Here is an 18,716-nt window from a genome sequence, read left to right as displayed (position 1 = left end):
TGGTATTCTAGTAAAAGTATGAACACATAAATATGCGTCATTGCATGAATGGTCAGTCCTTATACCACATAAAAAAACATGGGGCCATTAGAAGTGGGTGCTTGAATTATTTTACAATGCAGAGTGGTGTAAATTCAAACTGCCTTTAACTACAATTGTACATTTCCCTGTAAAAACATTAAAAGCGAAAGCACTTACAGGGGACTGAAACTAGTTCATTCATATACATGTAACAAGTGGTTATGCTTTTGTATATATGCCATTGTGATTACAAACTCTACATCTTCACACATTTTTGTCTTTTTACCATACAGGTACAAGGTAACACAGTCTGAGTTATTTGCTCTTTTGTGTCGGCTTGCAGACGAGCTCTTGTTCCGCCAGATCGCTTGGGTGAAGAAGCTGCCATTTTTTTGTGACCTTACTATTAAAGATTACACATGCCTACTGAGTACAACTTGGCAAGAACTAATACTTCTGTCTTCGCTGATCACATATAGTAAGCAGGTCTTCGGAGATCTAGCTGATGTCACCTCCAAATATTCACCTTCTGAAGCGGAGCTTCAAAGGTTAGTGACCAAAGGATACCATAGTGTGTTTATTGGCTTACTTTAATATTTGAATTCCAACTTAGGTTGTAAAGAAAGCACCTTCTGGTGCCTGCATTTCTTTCCAGATCATTTGTAGTTTTCACTAGGAACTTGAAAAATAAGGATTTCATATTATCACCACTGACCATCCAACAGCATCCTGTCAGCCTTGCTTTTGGGTTAGTGAGAGCAGGCCTAATATTAATGGATCTCTAAAGAGGTGCATGGGGGCTCCCTGGGTAGTCTACCAGAAATCACGAAGGATATGCAGGCAATTGGATGTACCTTCTGGACAATGCAGGTTATGTTGCTCTCTATTCAATAACATATCCTTAATTGAGATTTTTTTTAATGCAAACCCACATTTAAGTGTGAGTTGGTAAAATTGATTGTACAGTGTTTAGACGAAGGTAGGGATAAGCTAACTGGTTGTGTCACAATGCAAGAAGTTTGCTACCAGGAAGAGAAAGCAGAGTGACAGAGAAAGGTTTCTCATCCATGAGTGGCACCTGATTTCACTGTCCAGGTGGTGGCACAGAGGAGACCTAAAAGTTTTGCTGAACTGTAACAGAAGATATTCAATATTTGTTTGTTCTATCCCAAAAGTCACATAATAGTATGGCACTGTTTGCCTTGCCCTTATTTACATAATATGACTAATTGGAAAAGAAGAAAAGATGGGCTTTATGGTAAGGGTTTTTTTTATGAATCAAATACACAAAATTGTAATGAATAAAAAAATATAATATATAAATTCTAAATCTAACGTATATCAACTGAGCTGTGTAATTAGAGGTCTCCTATACATTACTGGTACATGTATTGCACATGTTAAAGAATGCACATGGGTTTTGACAAGCATATAGTAAAAAAAATTATCTCGCAAGAGCTTCCTTTAGGGGGATTCCTTGAAACTATGTATTGCTCATCAGTGATTTATAGGAATTAATAAAGTACGTTGAGTGAGGAAACACTAAATGTGCTGGGATATAACTGTCCGATAAGAACAAGGAAATTTATTTTGGTTGTTCGCCTTTCTAATTAGAGAATAGGTTTACCTATGTAGATTGGTGATTGTACTGGAGTTTAAAAGGTGTTTATTAAGCTTTTTTAAGTTTATTAACCACCTAGCCGGTATGCCCGACCTTCGTACGGGCAAAAAAAAATGGCTAGGATGGTTAACCCCGTAATTTTGTCACATCCTTACCTCCATGGTCCCGCTGTGCACATCCAGCGGGACCATGGAGGTAAAAAAAAAAAATTTCATGAAAAACAGTGGATCACTTTTGGTACAGAAATCTAGACCTCAGTGTAACGCTCAGGTGGTTAAGCTATTTTGTTTATTTGTTTTTTTTTTTTTGGCTGGAAGCTGACGCTCCTTTGATTTTCCTTAGTTTTGATCTTAGTTTCAAACAGAATCCAAACATTTTGGCAAATTAATAAACTGAATTGGACAATAAGTCTAGGCTCCAAATAGTATCCAAAAACCTTGGAAGATTAATAAACAGAATTTGACAGCAAGTCCCTTACTATTAGTACCATCAAGATTCTGTCCCCCAATGTTAATTAAAGCGATGCCGCTAAACCCATAGGGGTAACCAGGGATTCGGTGCATAAATTAAGTTAAATAAACACCTTTAAAACTCCAGTCCAATCACCAGTCTACTCAGTTATTCTAACAACATAGGTAGAGAGGTGAGAGAGGGAGGTGAACAACCAGAATAAATTTCATTGTTCTTATTGAACAGGTATGTCCAAGCACATTTAGTGTTTCCTCTTGCACCTCACTCAATGTCCTTTAATCATTCCTATACATCTCTGGTGAGCAATACACAATCTCAAGGAATCCCCTGAGAAAGCTCTAGAGCAAAACACGTCGGGATATGAGATAATTTTTTCTATATACTTGTCAAAAGAGAATATATGTACCAAGAATGTACAGGATACCTCTGTCTAGTTACAAAACTCAGTTTGTATATGTTAGATTTAGAATTTATATATATTTTTTTCTTTTTATTCATTAAAGTTTTGTGTATTTGATTCATAAAAAAACCCTTGCCGTAAAGCCCATCTTTTCTTCTCTTTCCATTAGTTATATGAACTGTAACAGAAACAAGTATGATCAGCTGCCTTTATAGATGGGTCATTTCTGTGTGAGTCTTGTATTTTTTACAGCTGTACAGACAGAAATACAAATTCTGTGGCAGCTAAAACAACTTATTGTAGTTTTATAAATGTAATTAATTGTCGAAAATGATCTTTTTGCGTGTTGTGTGACATTCTAATGCCCTAACAACCACACTGTAGATCCATGTGCTTTACATCTTACTGATCTTTGTGAGCATTCAGAAATCAGAAAGGCAAGGTCAGGGATGTGCCGGCCTGGTAAACAATGTTGATCCTCATGCACATTCTTGCCTCCCTGTATCCCAGGCTTAAAAAAGTGGCATGTGGGAGCACCCAAAGCATGAAACCAAGGCTTTAATATGTGAGTCCTTTAATTCTATACCAGATTTTATGCCAATTTTAATTTGTTTTTTCATATAACACACGTAAGCACTATTGAATGTAAAGCTTTTGAAGTGTGCTTACTATATAATTGTAATCTCCTGTTTGACTCACATACTGTCCATTCCCCCCCTGGGTTTTGTGTGCTGATTCCTTGGAGGTAAAGAGAAATGCCTGAGCAGTACATGCTTCCACAATTTAAATGATTTTTGTCAAGGGTTGAGTGGTTGTGCTGACTGAGGCTTTTGTCTATTTTGGTAAAATATTTGGCTATCGAAAAAAATGTTTTGCTTGCTATAACTACTGTTTAACAGAATTCATAGGACATCTAATGCACAAAAACCAGCCATGCCACATTAACCTTGATGTTACCTCAACCAAACCCCTAAGGTTCATCTATCACATCTGTGTAATACGACTTAACTACTGTGATCTTCGACCATTATGGTATAAATTAGCAGAAATGAGCAAAGTTTTTATTTTTTTTACAAGTACCAGCATGTCACTAAATCTAGTCTTATCTGCTTTTCTGGGTATGTAATATAAAAACTGATTTATGATGTATGTTTTTCATAAACAGCCCCTTATCTGGCCCCAGATTATTTTGTGATTTAAGGTTAGTTTTGTGTTCACGCACAGCTGCACCAGCCTCTAGCCAGCTCCAGAAAGCCACTAACAAGTCTGCATGCCATGCACTTATCTTAAGCTTGTTATTTGAGGCTCCTCTTCTCCTCCTCCATCTCATAATTCCTGTTGAACACCTCAGTTGGTTGGTGGCATCACTAAAGAAGCAGGAAAATTAAGACTTTTTTTTCTGCTGTGTGAACAGAAAAACAGTGAATGTTCTAATTTACTTATTTTAGTTGTCTGTGTGCTCAGATCAATATTAATAAAAGTAAAGTTATTTACAGAAAATGCAAAAACAAAAAAGTTCACTTTTTCACCACAATTAAAATGAACATGTTTGTATGTCCCTTTGACATTCTGTTATGTGGTTACTTTATAAGATGCAATCTAAAGTAGATGTAGATTTTAACAGTTTTTTAAAGAACTGGGAAGAGATACAACCTCTGTCATAGAAGGGGATAATAACTTTTTTAAAGAGCTGAGGAAAATTCCTCTCTAATCTAAACGGGACATATCATTAGAATATTTTTTTTCTCCTCTCTGCCAAGTTATTTTGGCAGTTAAGTTGGATTTGCATTCAGTTTGTGTCCTAGTTTAAATTGTCACCAGGACAGGAAAGATCAGCGTATCTAGCAGGGGCTTTAAAAGAAATAAAAACTCAACTGGGTTTCCAATCATTACACACACACACACACACACACACACACACACACACACTTCTAATATACAATACAGATAACTTTTAGAAAGGCAATATAATTGGGGTATATCCTAATGACTGTTCTGCCTAGCCAAGTAGTTAATTAATATTAATAGGAGAATTAAAACACCTTGTAGAAAACGTTGTCTATTCACTTCCTCCAGTATTTGTCAGACAACTAAACATTTAGGCCAGTGTTTTCCAACCTATATAACATGGGGGAACTGTTGAAACAAATTTCGGGTCTTCAGGAATCCCCTGCTGAAATTACTATATCCACAGTACATGAGTAAGGGGGCCAGTAAGAAAAATGCCACTTACATTGCTGGCCATTGGTAAAAATGCCACCCCTACAGATAGCCAAAAAGATCATTGATGCTGCTTACCCAAATGCTGGGCATTTTGGAAGGTGATGATCAAAATTTAGATTGGCTGAAACAAAATTTTTTCTTTGAGGCACTTCAGAAATGTTCCCTTCCAAATACTATATATATAATATTTAGTAGCTTTTTAAATGCTACTAAAGCTAAGGCTACGTACACACATGAAATGATTTTTGTTGGACGACACTTGCATTACACCCTTGTCTGATGTCCTGGCTGATCTATGAACAACGAATGATCGTAATGCAAGTAAAGGGGAGAGAGCACATCGCTCTTTCACCTCACTCCATAGAGCAGAACAGTTCTGTATGTCCAGCGCTCATTCATGCATCATTCAGTCTTTTGTCACTGGAAAGGATTGTAAAAGATCCTCTACACTGAATTAAATTTTAAATGCTTATAAATGACCATACAGCTGGAGTTAGAATAGGGGAAAATGCCTCACAAACACACAAAAATGGTAATTCATGTCAATAAGGGCGTTTAGATCAGTGGTCCCCAACTTTTTCGGTCCTGCAGACTACTTAAATTACCAGCTCTGGACCGCGCATGCACGGGGAGCTGGGTGTCGCTCAAAGGGGAAGAAACTTCCCCCATAGTGACGTTGGGATGCCAGAACCCAGCCCACTCTCTCATCTTAGATCTGAGCCTTTGAGCCACCGCCCTGGGCGTCCAATCTGTACAGGAAATGCGGTCCGGGGCTCTGGCAGGTGCCCCCCGCTAGTGGGGGTCCTTCTCCTGACTGGTTGGTGACCGCTGGTTTTGATCATTTATGGGTATTTTAACACTGTAACGCTGTATAGCCCATCAAGAAACCACTCTGGTGTGGAAGGTAATTTTTTCATAGCTAGTTGGTGCGCTCTAATTATTTAGATTATTTCCTATAAAACAAAAAAGTATATATACTTTATATATTTATATGCATCGTGCGGTCCTTATTCGTTGGAAAGGATCGTGAAAGATCCTTTCCAACGACAATAATTGCACGTGTGTATGCAGCTTAAGGTTGCAGAAAGGTTTTGTGTTCAGAAGATCCTACCACCATCTAACAACAAAGATAGCCTTGCAAATAAATCCAACAGTCAGATTTGTGGTGTTTACTGCTAGGCCAAACCTTATTTGTACAGACAGTTGCACAATATAGACAAGTAACAAGATGAAGAACCTTGATGCTTTTCACACAAAGTACTTAGACTTAAAGGTTCATTATCCTAACATTTCTCTGCATTGTGTATCTTTTTTTTTTTTTTTTTACAGATAAACCTCAGCCTAGCAGGGAGCAGCAAAGACCTAATGTTTGCCTTTCATTGCACTTACTGTATTCACATGTGTATTCATTTTATCCATTACTAGAGGCTAAAAGTAGTGCCATTACTGATTTAAACTAGTAAGCAAGAGTAATATATTTATCTTTCTTCTATCTTACGCTCTCATGATCTTGCTTATTTGTTCTTTCTTTTTCATAGTTTTCATAGGTTTTTTCTTTTAGTTTAAAAACCTGCTTGACCTTATTCAATAGATTTCTTTACTCTTAAAAGGAAAATATAGTATATTTTGGTTTAGTGAAAGAAGTGTTTTAGCCTTAGCAATAGTTTGTAATGTCAGTAATCCCTAATCTTTATCTATTGATCAGCTTTAGTGATCATATGACTACATCTGGGTTCCTAGGCCTGCGCACAGTAACAGTGGTGGTGGGTATAAAGTGACAGTGGTGCGTCACTTCGTGTGATTTCACCACTGTGCTCTGTGCTTGACTACCCTTGCACCCTATGCTATCTATTCTACTCAGAGTTCACACAGGGAGACTGAAAGAACACTATGAGCCTGATTTATTAAAACATTCCAAGTTTGCAGAAGACAGGCTATCTTACTTGAATTTGGGTTTTTCAGCAAACTGGAATGGATTTGTTAAAATGAATTTATTAGTTGGCAATCCTGGACCAGGTTCACTCATGTTGGTCTATCTTTTCCAGTCATGAGAGCTTTAATGAATCTGGCTCTATATGTTCACAGTTACCTGTAGTAGTCCTACTACTACTACTGGCATGTTCTCTCATAGTAGATACATTGATGCCACAGATAGTATTATTTAAACAAAAGGATAAAAAAGTAAAACATAAGTATCACAGTAAAAATGTAATTTCAGCAAATTTTAAAGAACTCGACATGATTCCTATATTTAAAAATGTAATAATTTCTGTGGAGCATGTGCTTTGAATGCCAAGATCTTGTGACATCCCTTTATATAAAGAGATTTGTAGCTGTGATTGAGGAGCACCATGGTGGGCCACATGGCCATTCTCCTATTGTCTACCATCCCACATGATTGCATCCATGTACATAGCAACCATCCAATAGGTACTCTAGTTACTTTTTATTGACTATAGCAAGCAAGGCAAACTCCCTTCACAAGCTGATGTTGTCCCATGCCACAATACCAACACAAAGTGATATTAATGACACTGATTAGTTTCTCTGAGTTGCAGCACTTGATAATCTTTTATTTAAAATTGAAAGTAGCATGAAGTCTGTTAAGGCACTTCTAAATGCCTGCTTTATATTCTGCTGTTATTAGGATAGATTTAATTACAGGTTATTTTTTTATTTTTTTTTTTATAAATGTGTATTTACACTTTCATTCTAATGCAATTTTTATTTGATTTGAAACATATCAAATCAATCATACAGACTATCTTCTCATTGTTTCTCTGCATTCTAATTGTTATTATTAAACTGTATTTATATAGTGCCAACATATTACACAGTGTTGTACAATAAATACATGTTGCAGACAGATACACACAAAACACAGGAGGAGGAGAGGGCCCTGTCCATAGGAGCTTAAAATCTTGGTGCTCAGCATGTTGCAATGAAAGGAAAGGAAAAATAAAAGACAGGTGTAACAGTATTAAAAGAATTCCTTCTGCTGATCAGGATACATTTATCAGAATGTTCTTTTTATGTGTGATTACAGTTAGTTTACAATCCTTTTATTTAATTTTTAGTTTTTTATTTAACCAAAGTTCTAATAATTTTTGAAGGGGTGCACTCATTAATTGAATTCTGCCATATCATTCTACTTTACTGTACTTTAGAATTTCCTGATCATAATTTGTAACTAAAAGCTTTTCATATACCCCTTTAACAACTTCTGTGCTTTGGTTTATGCAAGAACATCCTAATTAACCAGCTAGGCAAACAGCAAAAGTGTCATAACCTTTTGTGGTCAGTCATAAATTCCCTATCAATGGTCTGACTTCATTTTTTGGGTTAGTGCATATAATTTCTCTTATAATTTTTAAAGGAATAGAGTGGCAAAATTATACATTGTGTATAGCTATTAACCCCTCTTATCGAAAAACTTAACTGATTAAAAAAAAATGTTTGTTTTAGGCAGATAAGACAAAAGCAGAGTTGTGTGTGAGGTCCTTGAGTATTGTAAAATATTCTGTCTGGGTGAATAGTTCAAGGAGACAGTGGCAATTCTCTAATTAGAAGGATTATATAAAACAATGTCTTTGCATCTTGATTAATGTAACCATTAATTCTTTGTATTGATTGTGCACCCTGCCATCCAGTTCACTGTTATGTCCATGTTCTTTTGTGTCTAGCGGCTGAGCTGCACTAAATTACATTCTTAAAACTATGTACAAGTCACATGATTGTCGCCCGATATGAAGGGTTATGCTTGTCCCAAAATTCTAGCATATTTACAGCCCTCCAATGTTGTTCATCAATCTGCCCTGGGAAGAATCATTAGGAGAGTCTGTGCCTGATAAAAGAAATCTCATAGTAAACTGGAAATGATCTTTCATACATTACATATTTGTAAAACAAAGGTTGATTGGGGCAGCTAGAATGAATTAGATATATTATATATAGAGCCCAGAGTGTCATTGCTTCTCTTTTTATTTAGCTGTTTTGTCTACCAGATACCAGTATGCTCTGTGCTTCCTTTATTGCCATGGCATCCCTGTCCATGTAAAACCTTTATTAATTCTAATAAACCTTAATAACTTTTTGTGTAAATTTAAAGTTTAACTTTATCCTCTCTACTACATAAAATGGTAATGCATATTGCAAGTTTCTGTCCTTTTAAATGTATTATAAATTATATATGTATGTATGTATGTGTGTGTGTATATGTATGTATCTATGTATATATACACACATACACAGTGATGGAAATGGCACATGGTTAGTGGAGACACAGAATAACAACAAAATAACCCTCAAAAACCATGTGCTCAAAAGTCAGAGCTAGATGTGCATTGTAATGAGTGAAATAAGTTTTTGATCCCCTATCAACCAGCAAGATTTCATGCTCCCAGTTGTCTTCCCTGTATGCAGGTAACGAGCTGAGATTAGGAGCAGCCTCTGTAAGGGAGTGCCCCTAATCCAAGCTTGTTACAGTGCCTGTATAAAAGACACCTGTCCACAGAAGCAAATCAATCAGATTCCAAAGTAGCCACCATGGCCAAGACCAAAAAGCTGTCTAAGGATGTCGGGGACAAGATTGTAGACATACACAAGGCTGGACTGGGCTACAAAACTATCGCCAAGCAGCTTGGTGAGAAAGTGACAACAGTTGGAGCGATAATTCGCAAATGGAAGAAACACAAAATAATTGTCCATCTTCCTTGGTCTAGGGCTCCATGCAAGATCTCCCCTCGTGGAGTTGCAATGATCATGGGAACGGTGATGAAGCAGCCCAGAACTACATGGGGGGAACTTGTCAATGATCTCAGGGCAGCTGGGACCATAGTCACCAAGAAAACAATTGGTAACTCACTGCACCTTGAAGGCCTGAAATTTTGCAGAGCCTGCAAGGTCCCCCTGCTTAAGACAACACATGTACAGGCCCGTCTGCAGTTTGCCATTGAACATCTAAATGATCCAGAGGAGAACTGGATGAAAGTGTTGTGGTCAGATGAGACTAAAATTGAGCTCTTTGGCATCAAATCAACTTGTCGTGTTTGGAGAAGGAGGAATGTTGCCTATGACCCCAAGAACACCATCCCCACCATCAAACATGGAGGAGGACACATTATGCTTTGGGGGTGTTTTACTGCTAAGGGGACAGGACACCTTCACAGCATCGAAGGGACAATGGACAGAGCCATGTACCGTCAAATCTTAGGTGAGCACATCCTTCCCTCAGCCAGGGCATTGAAAATGGGTCATGGATGGGTATTCCAGCATGACAATGACCCAAAATACGGCCAAGGCAACAAAGGAGTGGCTCAAGAAGAAGCACATGAAGGTCTTTTTGAGGGTTCTTTTGTTGTTATTCTGTCTCTCACAAAATCAGCAGGGGATCAAATACTTCTTTCCCTCACTGTAATGTTTATGGCAATTTTTTTTTTTTTTTTTTTTTTTTTTTTTTTGGGATGTGTGTATGTATGTTCCATTTTCACTCGAGAATGCGAGACTTGAATGGAGACATTTCAACCAAACTTGCCATACATATGACTAAGACTAAATGTGAGTGCACCTGTCATCTTTGTACAGTGCTGTGCTATATGTTAGAGCTATATTTGGATGAAACGCATGGAGGCAGCTCAACAAAGTTTGCTATATTCCACCATCATTAGGAAACGCATCAACACATGTCAACCAAACTTGCTAAACATACAGTACGACTCAGACTCATGTGAGTGCAGCAGCCATCTTAGGGCAGCGCTGGGGGACATTAGTGCGTCAGCTCCTCTGTACAGCGACTGATAGGATTGGCTCAGTGATCTCTCTTCAGCACTGCGGTATATGTCAGAGCTATATAAATGTATAATAATAGTGTGTGACTGTGGGGGGCATTTGAGTGTCAGCTCCTGTGTACAGAGACTGATGGGTCTGGCTCAGTATTTCATTGTACAGCACTGGTGATGGTCGAATAGCTCACTATTCGATTCTGCAGCTATTTGCTCGAATAGAGCAAAATTATTCGGGTGGTCGAATGTCAAAGTCGAACATCATTAAAGTCAATAGGAGGGAAAATTCTTCAGCACTGTGTAGAGCTTCTACAGGCTGCAAACAGATGTAAAAAGATACATTATAAAAGGATACATAAAAAGATACATTGTAAAAGGATACATAAAAAAACATTATAAAAAGATACATAACACTATTACATACCCCTGTACTTCACATGAAGATTACCTGTCACATCAATATTAGGCTAAAGCTAGGTACACAAAGGTACACTTCCAATAGTTATTGTTAGAAGATGAAGGATTACGACCGATCAACGATTATGCACGATTATACTTAAACAATCATATTGTGCACAATTCTGTACATGCTGTAACAATATGATCGTTCATATATAATCCACCAACAGTGTCCACACACTAGATACAATCGTTTGAACGATGCAGGGAGGGACATGTAAAGGAGAAAGTGTACCGCAGAAACATGCACGATCACTGATAGATAATAAAAGATCGTTGGCCATTCAGATCCACCGTGGCAGTCGTTCATTTCCAATGACAATTCTCGTTCGTCGGCGACCTTGGTCACTTTTTTTTGGATAATCGGTTGTTCATTGGTCGTTCGTCGGTCGTTTCTAACGATAATTATTGGACGTGTGTATGCAGCTTTAGTCTACATGGACTGTTTCCCCAGCATTTAACCTGAGGTTTTTAAAGGCCATGTTTGAAGTTCCCATGGGCTAATCTACACCAGGACGTTTCCTTCAGGCACGTTTTTGAGCGTTATCTTAAACGTTGCTTGCAACATTTAAAAAATTAAAACACGGGAAAACGCTTCCATTGAATTCAATTGAGGCTTTTTCAAGCGTTTTTAAGCTTTTATGAAAGCTTCCATTGAAAACAATGGGGTTTTTTATAGACATTTTTAGCAGGACTTTGGAATCTGGAAGCCCCCTTTATTAAGGAGACTCCTAGATCTCCACCCCCCCACCCTTGGGAATGAGTACAGGGGTACATAAAACCCCTTACTCATTCCATGAAAGGGTTAAAATATAAGTAAAAAATAGGACAAGGCTTTAATGCTAAATTATTTTATTAATGTGTGTGTGTTTGTGTAATTGAACTTTTCGTTTTTACAGGTTATCCCAATGACAGGAGGATTTCCAGGGTTGCAATGAACACAGCCCTGGAAATCCTCCTGACAGTGAGGGATTGTAGGGCACTAGGGGTTAAATGAGGACAAACCTCTCCATTCACCCCTAGTGCTCTGGCTGAGGTTTTACATTTCTCAGCCATTCAGCACTAGAGATGAATGGGGAGACTTGTGCCCATTAATCCCTAGTGCTCTGTGATTGGCTGAGAAATAGGAAATCCTGATGACAGCTCAAGCATCATCAGGATTTCCCTTTCCTCAGCCAATCAGGGAGCAGAGCAATCAGCGGAGCTTTACTATGCTGACAGTGTGACATGGCAAAAGGAGTCATCTTTGAGGGAAGGTATATTTCTCCACGTTTCCTCTCCTATGGGAAAGATTAACCAGCAAAATGTCTTCTGGGATTCCAGACCTGGCTTTTTGCATGTCGTGTTCTGATACAGGCCAGAGTTTGGTTTTGTCTGGCCATTAACTACTGCCCAGCTGTGAGCAGCAGGTAAAAAGGGAAGGAGAGGAATAAAGCTCTCTCTGGTCTGGGGCACAGGAAAGCTGCCTGTTAGAGCCATTTTTGTACCACATGTAAGTAAAATGTTGCTGGAACGTTTGTGTTGAGTTGGCTGGGTTAGCCACCAACTGGTAGAGAGAAATCTGCCTGGTGTTTAGTTGGTGTCTGACTGGCTAGGATTTATTTTGGTTTGTTTTGTTTTATCCAAAGCAACCTTTTAATAAAACTGACTGCGGGTCAGTTTCAAACCTACTGTCTCCATTGTGTTTCATCCACCTCTTATTACAACCACCAAAAACATTTTTTGTCCTTGGGTTTAAATATCCTTTCCTTTTGTGTCTTTTGCTATCATTTTAAATTTTTTAATGTTCATATGTTAGCTGTTTATCATGTTTACTAAAAAGTAGTTTTTTTTTTTCCTTTAAAGTTGCATTTAAAATAATCAGCAACACTTTTTGTAAATACCTGTCATGTCATTATAAACGGGACGAATCATTCACATATTTTTCTCATTTTAGATTTAGTGAGGAGGGCATGGAGGTGATGGAAAGGCTTATTTACTTGTATCGAAAATTCAGCCAGCTGAAGGTTAGCAGTGAAGAGTATGTCTGCATGAAAGTAATCAACTTTCTCAATCAAGGTAAGTATTGGAGAGATGCTTGTTTTTAAAAGCAGGATCAAATACACACTTTACCTTTAAGAGGTAGAATCTAGATTTATGTGACAGGAGCAAGTGACTTTCCATTTATTAATCACATTTAAATAGCTGTTTAAATCAGACACCAAGGCCAGAACACACGTCATTTAACACATGTAGTTTCAGACAGCCACAGTGACAGATTATTCCTAGCCAGATAAGGGTTGTGTGACAAATCACCAGCTGTCCTGGATTTGTCTGTGGATGTTAACATCATAAGATTGATGTAGTAATCATTGAAAATATCATTAATAGGGTTCATGGGACAGCAAATATCAAGCAGGTATTTGCAACAAAATTAGACACACATCTGTTTCAAATGCCTTTCAGACTGCCTTGAATTTAGCTAAGTGTTTCTGTATTTGTAATCTATGTCTGTAATCATTGTCAGCCAAAAGACACAGCTTTGCTATAGAATTACATTCTATCCAACACACACACACAGTTAAAATGTATGTAAATAATTTGTTTTAGTTATGTTACTATAGGATTAGATCCTTATTACTGTTTTATTGCTGAATGTGACCCGGTTGGGAAGACTGACCCCTGTGTCTGCCTTATTCAGTGGGGAGAAAATCCCCGAATTTTGAGTTATCAACAAAGAGGGGGATATCTGTGTATTGAAATGATTTCCTTTTGGTTGGGTCTTTGGAACAGAAGTAAATAGTAATATCCCCAGTTAAACACAAACAGCAAAAACAAACAGTTTTTGCTGCTGATATTGTAAGTGGTCAAAAAGTAGGTTTCATGCTATTAAAGTGCTAATTTAAAAATAGCTGAAGGAGGAATGTATGAACCAGTCTGCAATCCTTTAGTAGTTTTGTCTCAATGTCTACCTTGAAGTTTTACAGGACTTTCGAAGTTGGAATAACTTTTGTTAAAACTATGCACTCCTTTTTTTAAAGTAACCTTTTGTGATTTAAAATAAAGAATACATATTAACTTGTATGGATAATTGTTTTCTTAATTTATAATCCTAAAAGCCACACTATAAGTACTAAAAGTCCAAGGAGTCTATTTATAAAGCTGAATAAAAAAGTGAATCTGACATTCACCAAACATTCTATGGTGGAGAATCAATTACTGACATTAAAAACCCAAATGTAGATTCTCCACCAGAGTTTATTAAAATTTATAACATTGAAACCCTCAAATAACACAAATGCAAAGTAAATTATGTGATCGTGTCAACAGCCACATACCTTCAAATGTTTAAGTATTCAAATGTGATAACATCTCACCACTACATTTCACCTCCAAAAAAACAAAATGTACCGCCTATGAGAGGAAAAATATATTGCAGTGATGGCTTTTACCAGTGGCTAGAAGAGAGTTGGATGCTGTGGGATTGTTTGATTTTTCTAGCATGAAGAAAAGTTTTTCTTGTAACCAAATGTTGCAGTGTAATATAGAAAGTTTATTGTAATTTACTAGTTAAAGATTCACAACACCCAAAAAAGTAAGCAGATTTGTGCCCACTGACACTTGTAATTTGTTTAAGATGTTTTCAGGTGGCTTTAGAAGATTTCCAGAAATATTAATATTTAGTTTTGAATGGATAGTGTTGTGTGATTGTGACCACTGATTTCAGGTATTTGAAATCTCAGCAATAATATTTGCATTTTTAAATTCAGACTAATGTCACATTTTTTTGACGTATATTTATATTTTGGATAGAGAAAAGAAGAATTAAATACCCTGTCTTGTTTTTTTTTCTCTGATTCTCAGATAGATTTCCCTTCACTTTTCCAACAGGAAATGAAAGAATATCATTCTTGTTAGGGAAATCTTCTCTTAAACTGTAGTCATGGAAAAAAGTGTCCCTGTAAAAGATTTTATAAGCTTTTCCTTGCCGTGTACATATACACCTAATGCTGACTCTTTGACCTAAAAAAGTTAACTTCTTGTATGTTTGTGTCTCAGTACAATCTACAAAGGGTGCACATCCTCTGACCCTTTTTTTTTATATACCTAAAGCGGACCTATCACCAAAATGTTTGCTTTGTATAAAAGTGTAGGCTTTTTATTTGAAGGAAACACGCCTTTTTTTCTTTCTTAAAACCTTTTATTTAAAAAAAAAAAAACAAGGTAAGCCCATCCCCTTTTGTCTTTACTGACATGGAATGTAGAAGTAAATATAAGTGTTTTTTTTTTAACTTAGCTCCACACGTCACTTTGTATGTACGTATTTTCGTTTACTCATATAGCATTTTCTATAGTGACAGCAGTGCACTTTTATCAATTTGCCACTAGGTGGCAGAACGAGTCATGGTTTTAATAGGCAATGGAACGACAAGATTAGAGAAACAGGAACACCTGTCACCGAATTTTCAGACAAATTGACATGGGAATTGTGACTGTTTAATTTTTAGTTTTCCAGCTTATTATATCTTCGATAATGAAGCCCTATTTTAACTTTATTATATTTTTTATAAAAAATGGTTGCTTTTTTCCCCAGTGTGATTGTAGCCAATGCTATGAATCCTAAAGAATACCTGTAGTAGTATTTGCAATATTTATTAGTTTGAAAATGTCTTTGAATTCCTATATCCATTATGATAGCTGCTTTTTTGTCTTTGAGGTGCAAGGTGTCCTCTTTTCTACACAACTTAGTCAGTGATCTGGAACAATTCTGTGAATATTAGGCATGTCACACACTATATGCCCCTGCTTGTTTGCCCCTGCATGGGGTTTTTGCTTAGTAACAGCAACATTTTTTTGGCACTAGGAACCATATCTACCAGTAAATAAGGTTTTCTTCATTTTAGCTAAAAGTGGGGGGGAATGAATTTACATGCCTTTATTTACAGGCCACTGCCAGTTAAAATACCAGCCCTAACTAACAAATTTATTTCTTAAACAGATATCCAAGGTCTTAGCAATGTTTCCCAGTTGGAACAGCTAAATAAGAGGTACTGGTATGTGTGCCAGGACTTCACAGAGTATAGGTATCCACACCAACCCAACAGATTCCCTGATCTTATGATGTGTTTGCCTGAAGTCCGCTATATTGCTGGTAAGAATAACATATTTATATTTTTAAAACATTAAACATTTAATGTAAATAAAATAAACTCAACCCTCGCTAGATCATGAAATTAGTATTTGTGCTTTTGAGGTTTTAACATTTCTACTATACTGGCTGGGGAATGTTTTTAGTTTTAAGACAATGGGGTTTTAAAAATAATTTGTAGGCTTACCGAAAAAAAAAAAAACATTGTGAAAAGTTTGGCAATCCATAACATCAATTTAGTTTACTGTGAAATAGTCCAGGCGAATACCCCTTCAAAGCCTTTCCTCTGTTGTGCTCTGGTGACTGCAGGCCCAGCTTTCCTGATTAGCAGTCCTCTAATTTAAATGAATGCTAGTGCACAACCTGGCACACTGGTAAGAAGAAAAAAGCACCAGCTGCAGTATAAGTAGCTTAAGCAATCTATTTCTAAATTTTATAGAGAAAGTGTATAGAGAAAATTTTATAGAAAAGTGTGTATATATAGATTTATATATCCTAATAATATCTGTTTTTTGCAGGAAAGCTGGTGAATGTACCACTAGAGCAACTACCTCTGCTTTTTAAAGCATTTCTTCACTCATGCAAAACAAATGTCAGCAAAGAATGAGCATCCATAAAAAATGGCTTAAAGACAGCCACCAAGATTGCCTGCTTTGGAAGCATTGAAAAGAAAAAGACTATTATTCCCTATATGGGAGCCAAAAGTTACTTGTTTTGTTTTGTTTTCTACACTCTTTTCTTATCTATTTATTTCCTGACAGAGTTGAATGTATTATCTTCAACATGGATGCACAAACCTAAATGCAGTTTTTGCATTTCATTGCTGTTTACAGACCTTAGATTTTTTTTACACCTTTCTTTATGGGAGGTTTTCTCTTTCTGTATGGAGGAGGAATTGAATGTTATGGTGTTGCTATTTTGTGTTTTAATTTTGTACTTTTTTTTTTGTTAGATTTAGTTATTCTTTTGTTGGGTGTGGGGATGATATTTTTGAAATGGTGTTTTAAATGAGAAAAAAAAACTACCTCAATTTTTTTTGTTCTTTATAAAATATTTTTGACTGTAGAAAATATAATATTTTATAGTTGAGCCGCATGACCTTGCTATTTAATTCTTTCAGTATTGCACAGTGTCTGGCTTTGAACAGAATTAAGAGCTTACTGTTACAACAGCTAAATATACAGTCTTACAGGTCGACACGTTTTTTAGATGAAGATAGAATTATAAGACTGTAAAGATATATAGCAAAATTAAGGCTTAGTTGGCAGCTGGGTTAATATGTTACATCTATATATGCATGGGCAATTTGGATAAACTCTTAAAACTAGCCTTTTAACAACAAGTGAAAAATCAATGTAATGTCAAATGTGCAGTGATTGCAACAGAGGTTGAAACACCAATTTAAGAACTACAATATTTTTTTGTGAAAGCCCTTTACTTAAAATTAGTCACTGATATCTAGTAATCACCTTGCAGATAATCACATTAGAAAAATAGTAATCCTGATGTAATACTGTTTTGTTAAAAAATGTCAAAACTGTTCTTTTTTTCTATCAATAATTAAAAAAATAATTTGTGTAAAAAAAAAATAAAATAATATATATATATATAGATATATAGATATATATATATATATATATATATATATAGATATATATATATTTTCATTTTAAGAAGTAAGAATGTTTATTTCAACATATTTCAACAAACGTAGTTGTTTACGAAAAGGTGCCTTCAGATTTAGGTAATTAATTTGCATAAAAAACAGAGGAATTTAGTAACAAAGTTACCAGTAAATATAATTGTGTACCGTGAAAACTGTTTATCTCCAAAGCTGGTATTGTCTTCTGCAGCACAAATTACACATACCACCAATGTGTAAGATTTATTATATTACTTTTGACTATTCGTTCATGCAAAAAATGTTTCAGTTGCAAGATGTTTTTGGATTCTTTGCATGAATGAACTACCCATTTCAAATCCCTCCACAACATTTTAATGGGAATAAATCAGGGCCTTAAAACAAGGCTTCTTCTCTTGAAATGTTGGTGTGTTACAAACATGTCTGCTGTTAGTTTGGATTTATTTCAACTGATTAATCTTTGATTCATTAGTCCACAGTTTATAATCCTATAAAGTCTATCTCTTTCCTATTGTATTGGGAATATGATTTATGCATGTACTTTACCATCACCTGTTGCAAGAGTTGCAGGGTCTATGATAGATTTTGGGGATTTTAGAGAAAATGGTCAGCTGCATTGCTTGATCATATAGTCCTTAACAAACTGTTTTACAATGTTTCCCAACTTTTACATTCCAAATCCTTGGTATGATTGATATTAATTTATTGAGCAATTTTTTCAAATTAAATGCTAGACCCAAAGCCAATCGAATATGAGCTCTTTTATTTTGTCATCATGACACCACACAAATTAATAGCAAATGGAATACCAAACCTAAATATTTGTTATTTAGGACAAGTTCCACCTACATCTACCTATACCTAAAGAACTTCTAATCACTGACACCTAATCAGGAATACCTAATTTTAATTTTATAGGTTTAAAGTGCTGGTAAATGTGGTGATGTTCTTACTTTTTACATGTAGCAAAT

The 18,716-nt window shown here is 36.2% G+C and overlaps 1 protein-coding gene across 1 annotated transcript in view; it reads left to right on the top strand.

Moving 5' to 3' along the window:
- NR6A1 (nuclear receptor subfamily 6 group A member 1) overlaps positions 1-17,627 on the top strand; it is a 67,941-nt gene extending 50,314 nt beyond the window's left edge. The window contains exons 6-9 of the mRNA XM_072430947.1: positions 315-569; positions 12,912-13,033; positions 15,954-16,106; positions 16,622-17,627. Coding sequence (XP_072287048.1) covers positions 315-569; positions 12,912-13,033; positions 15,954-16,106; positions 16,622-16,710 — 619 coding nt within the window. The 3' untranslated portion in view covers positions 16,711-17,627. The remainder of the gene's footprint in view (positions 1-314; positions 570-12,911; positions 13,034-15,953; positions 16,107-16,621) is intronic.
- Positions 17,628-18,716: the final 1,089 nt, after the last annotated feature.

Source organism: Pyxicephalus adspersus, chromosome Z (genome assembly GCF_032062135.1).
Source record: "Pyxicephalus adspersus chromosome Z, UCB_Pads_2.0, whole genome shotgun sequence".
Lineage (NCBI taxonomy): Eukaryota > Metazoa > Chordata > Amphibia > Anura > Pyxicephalidae > Pyxicephalus > Pyxicephalus adspersus.
Note: the sequence above shows the minus strand (reverse complement) of the source record. Positions and strands in the feature narration are given on the sequence as shown.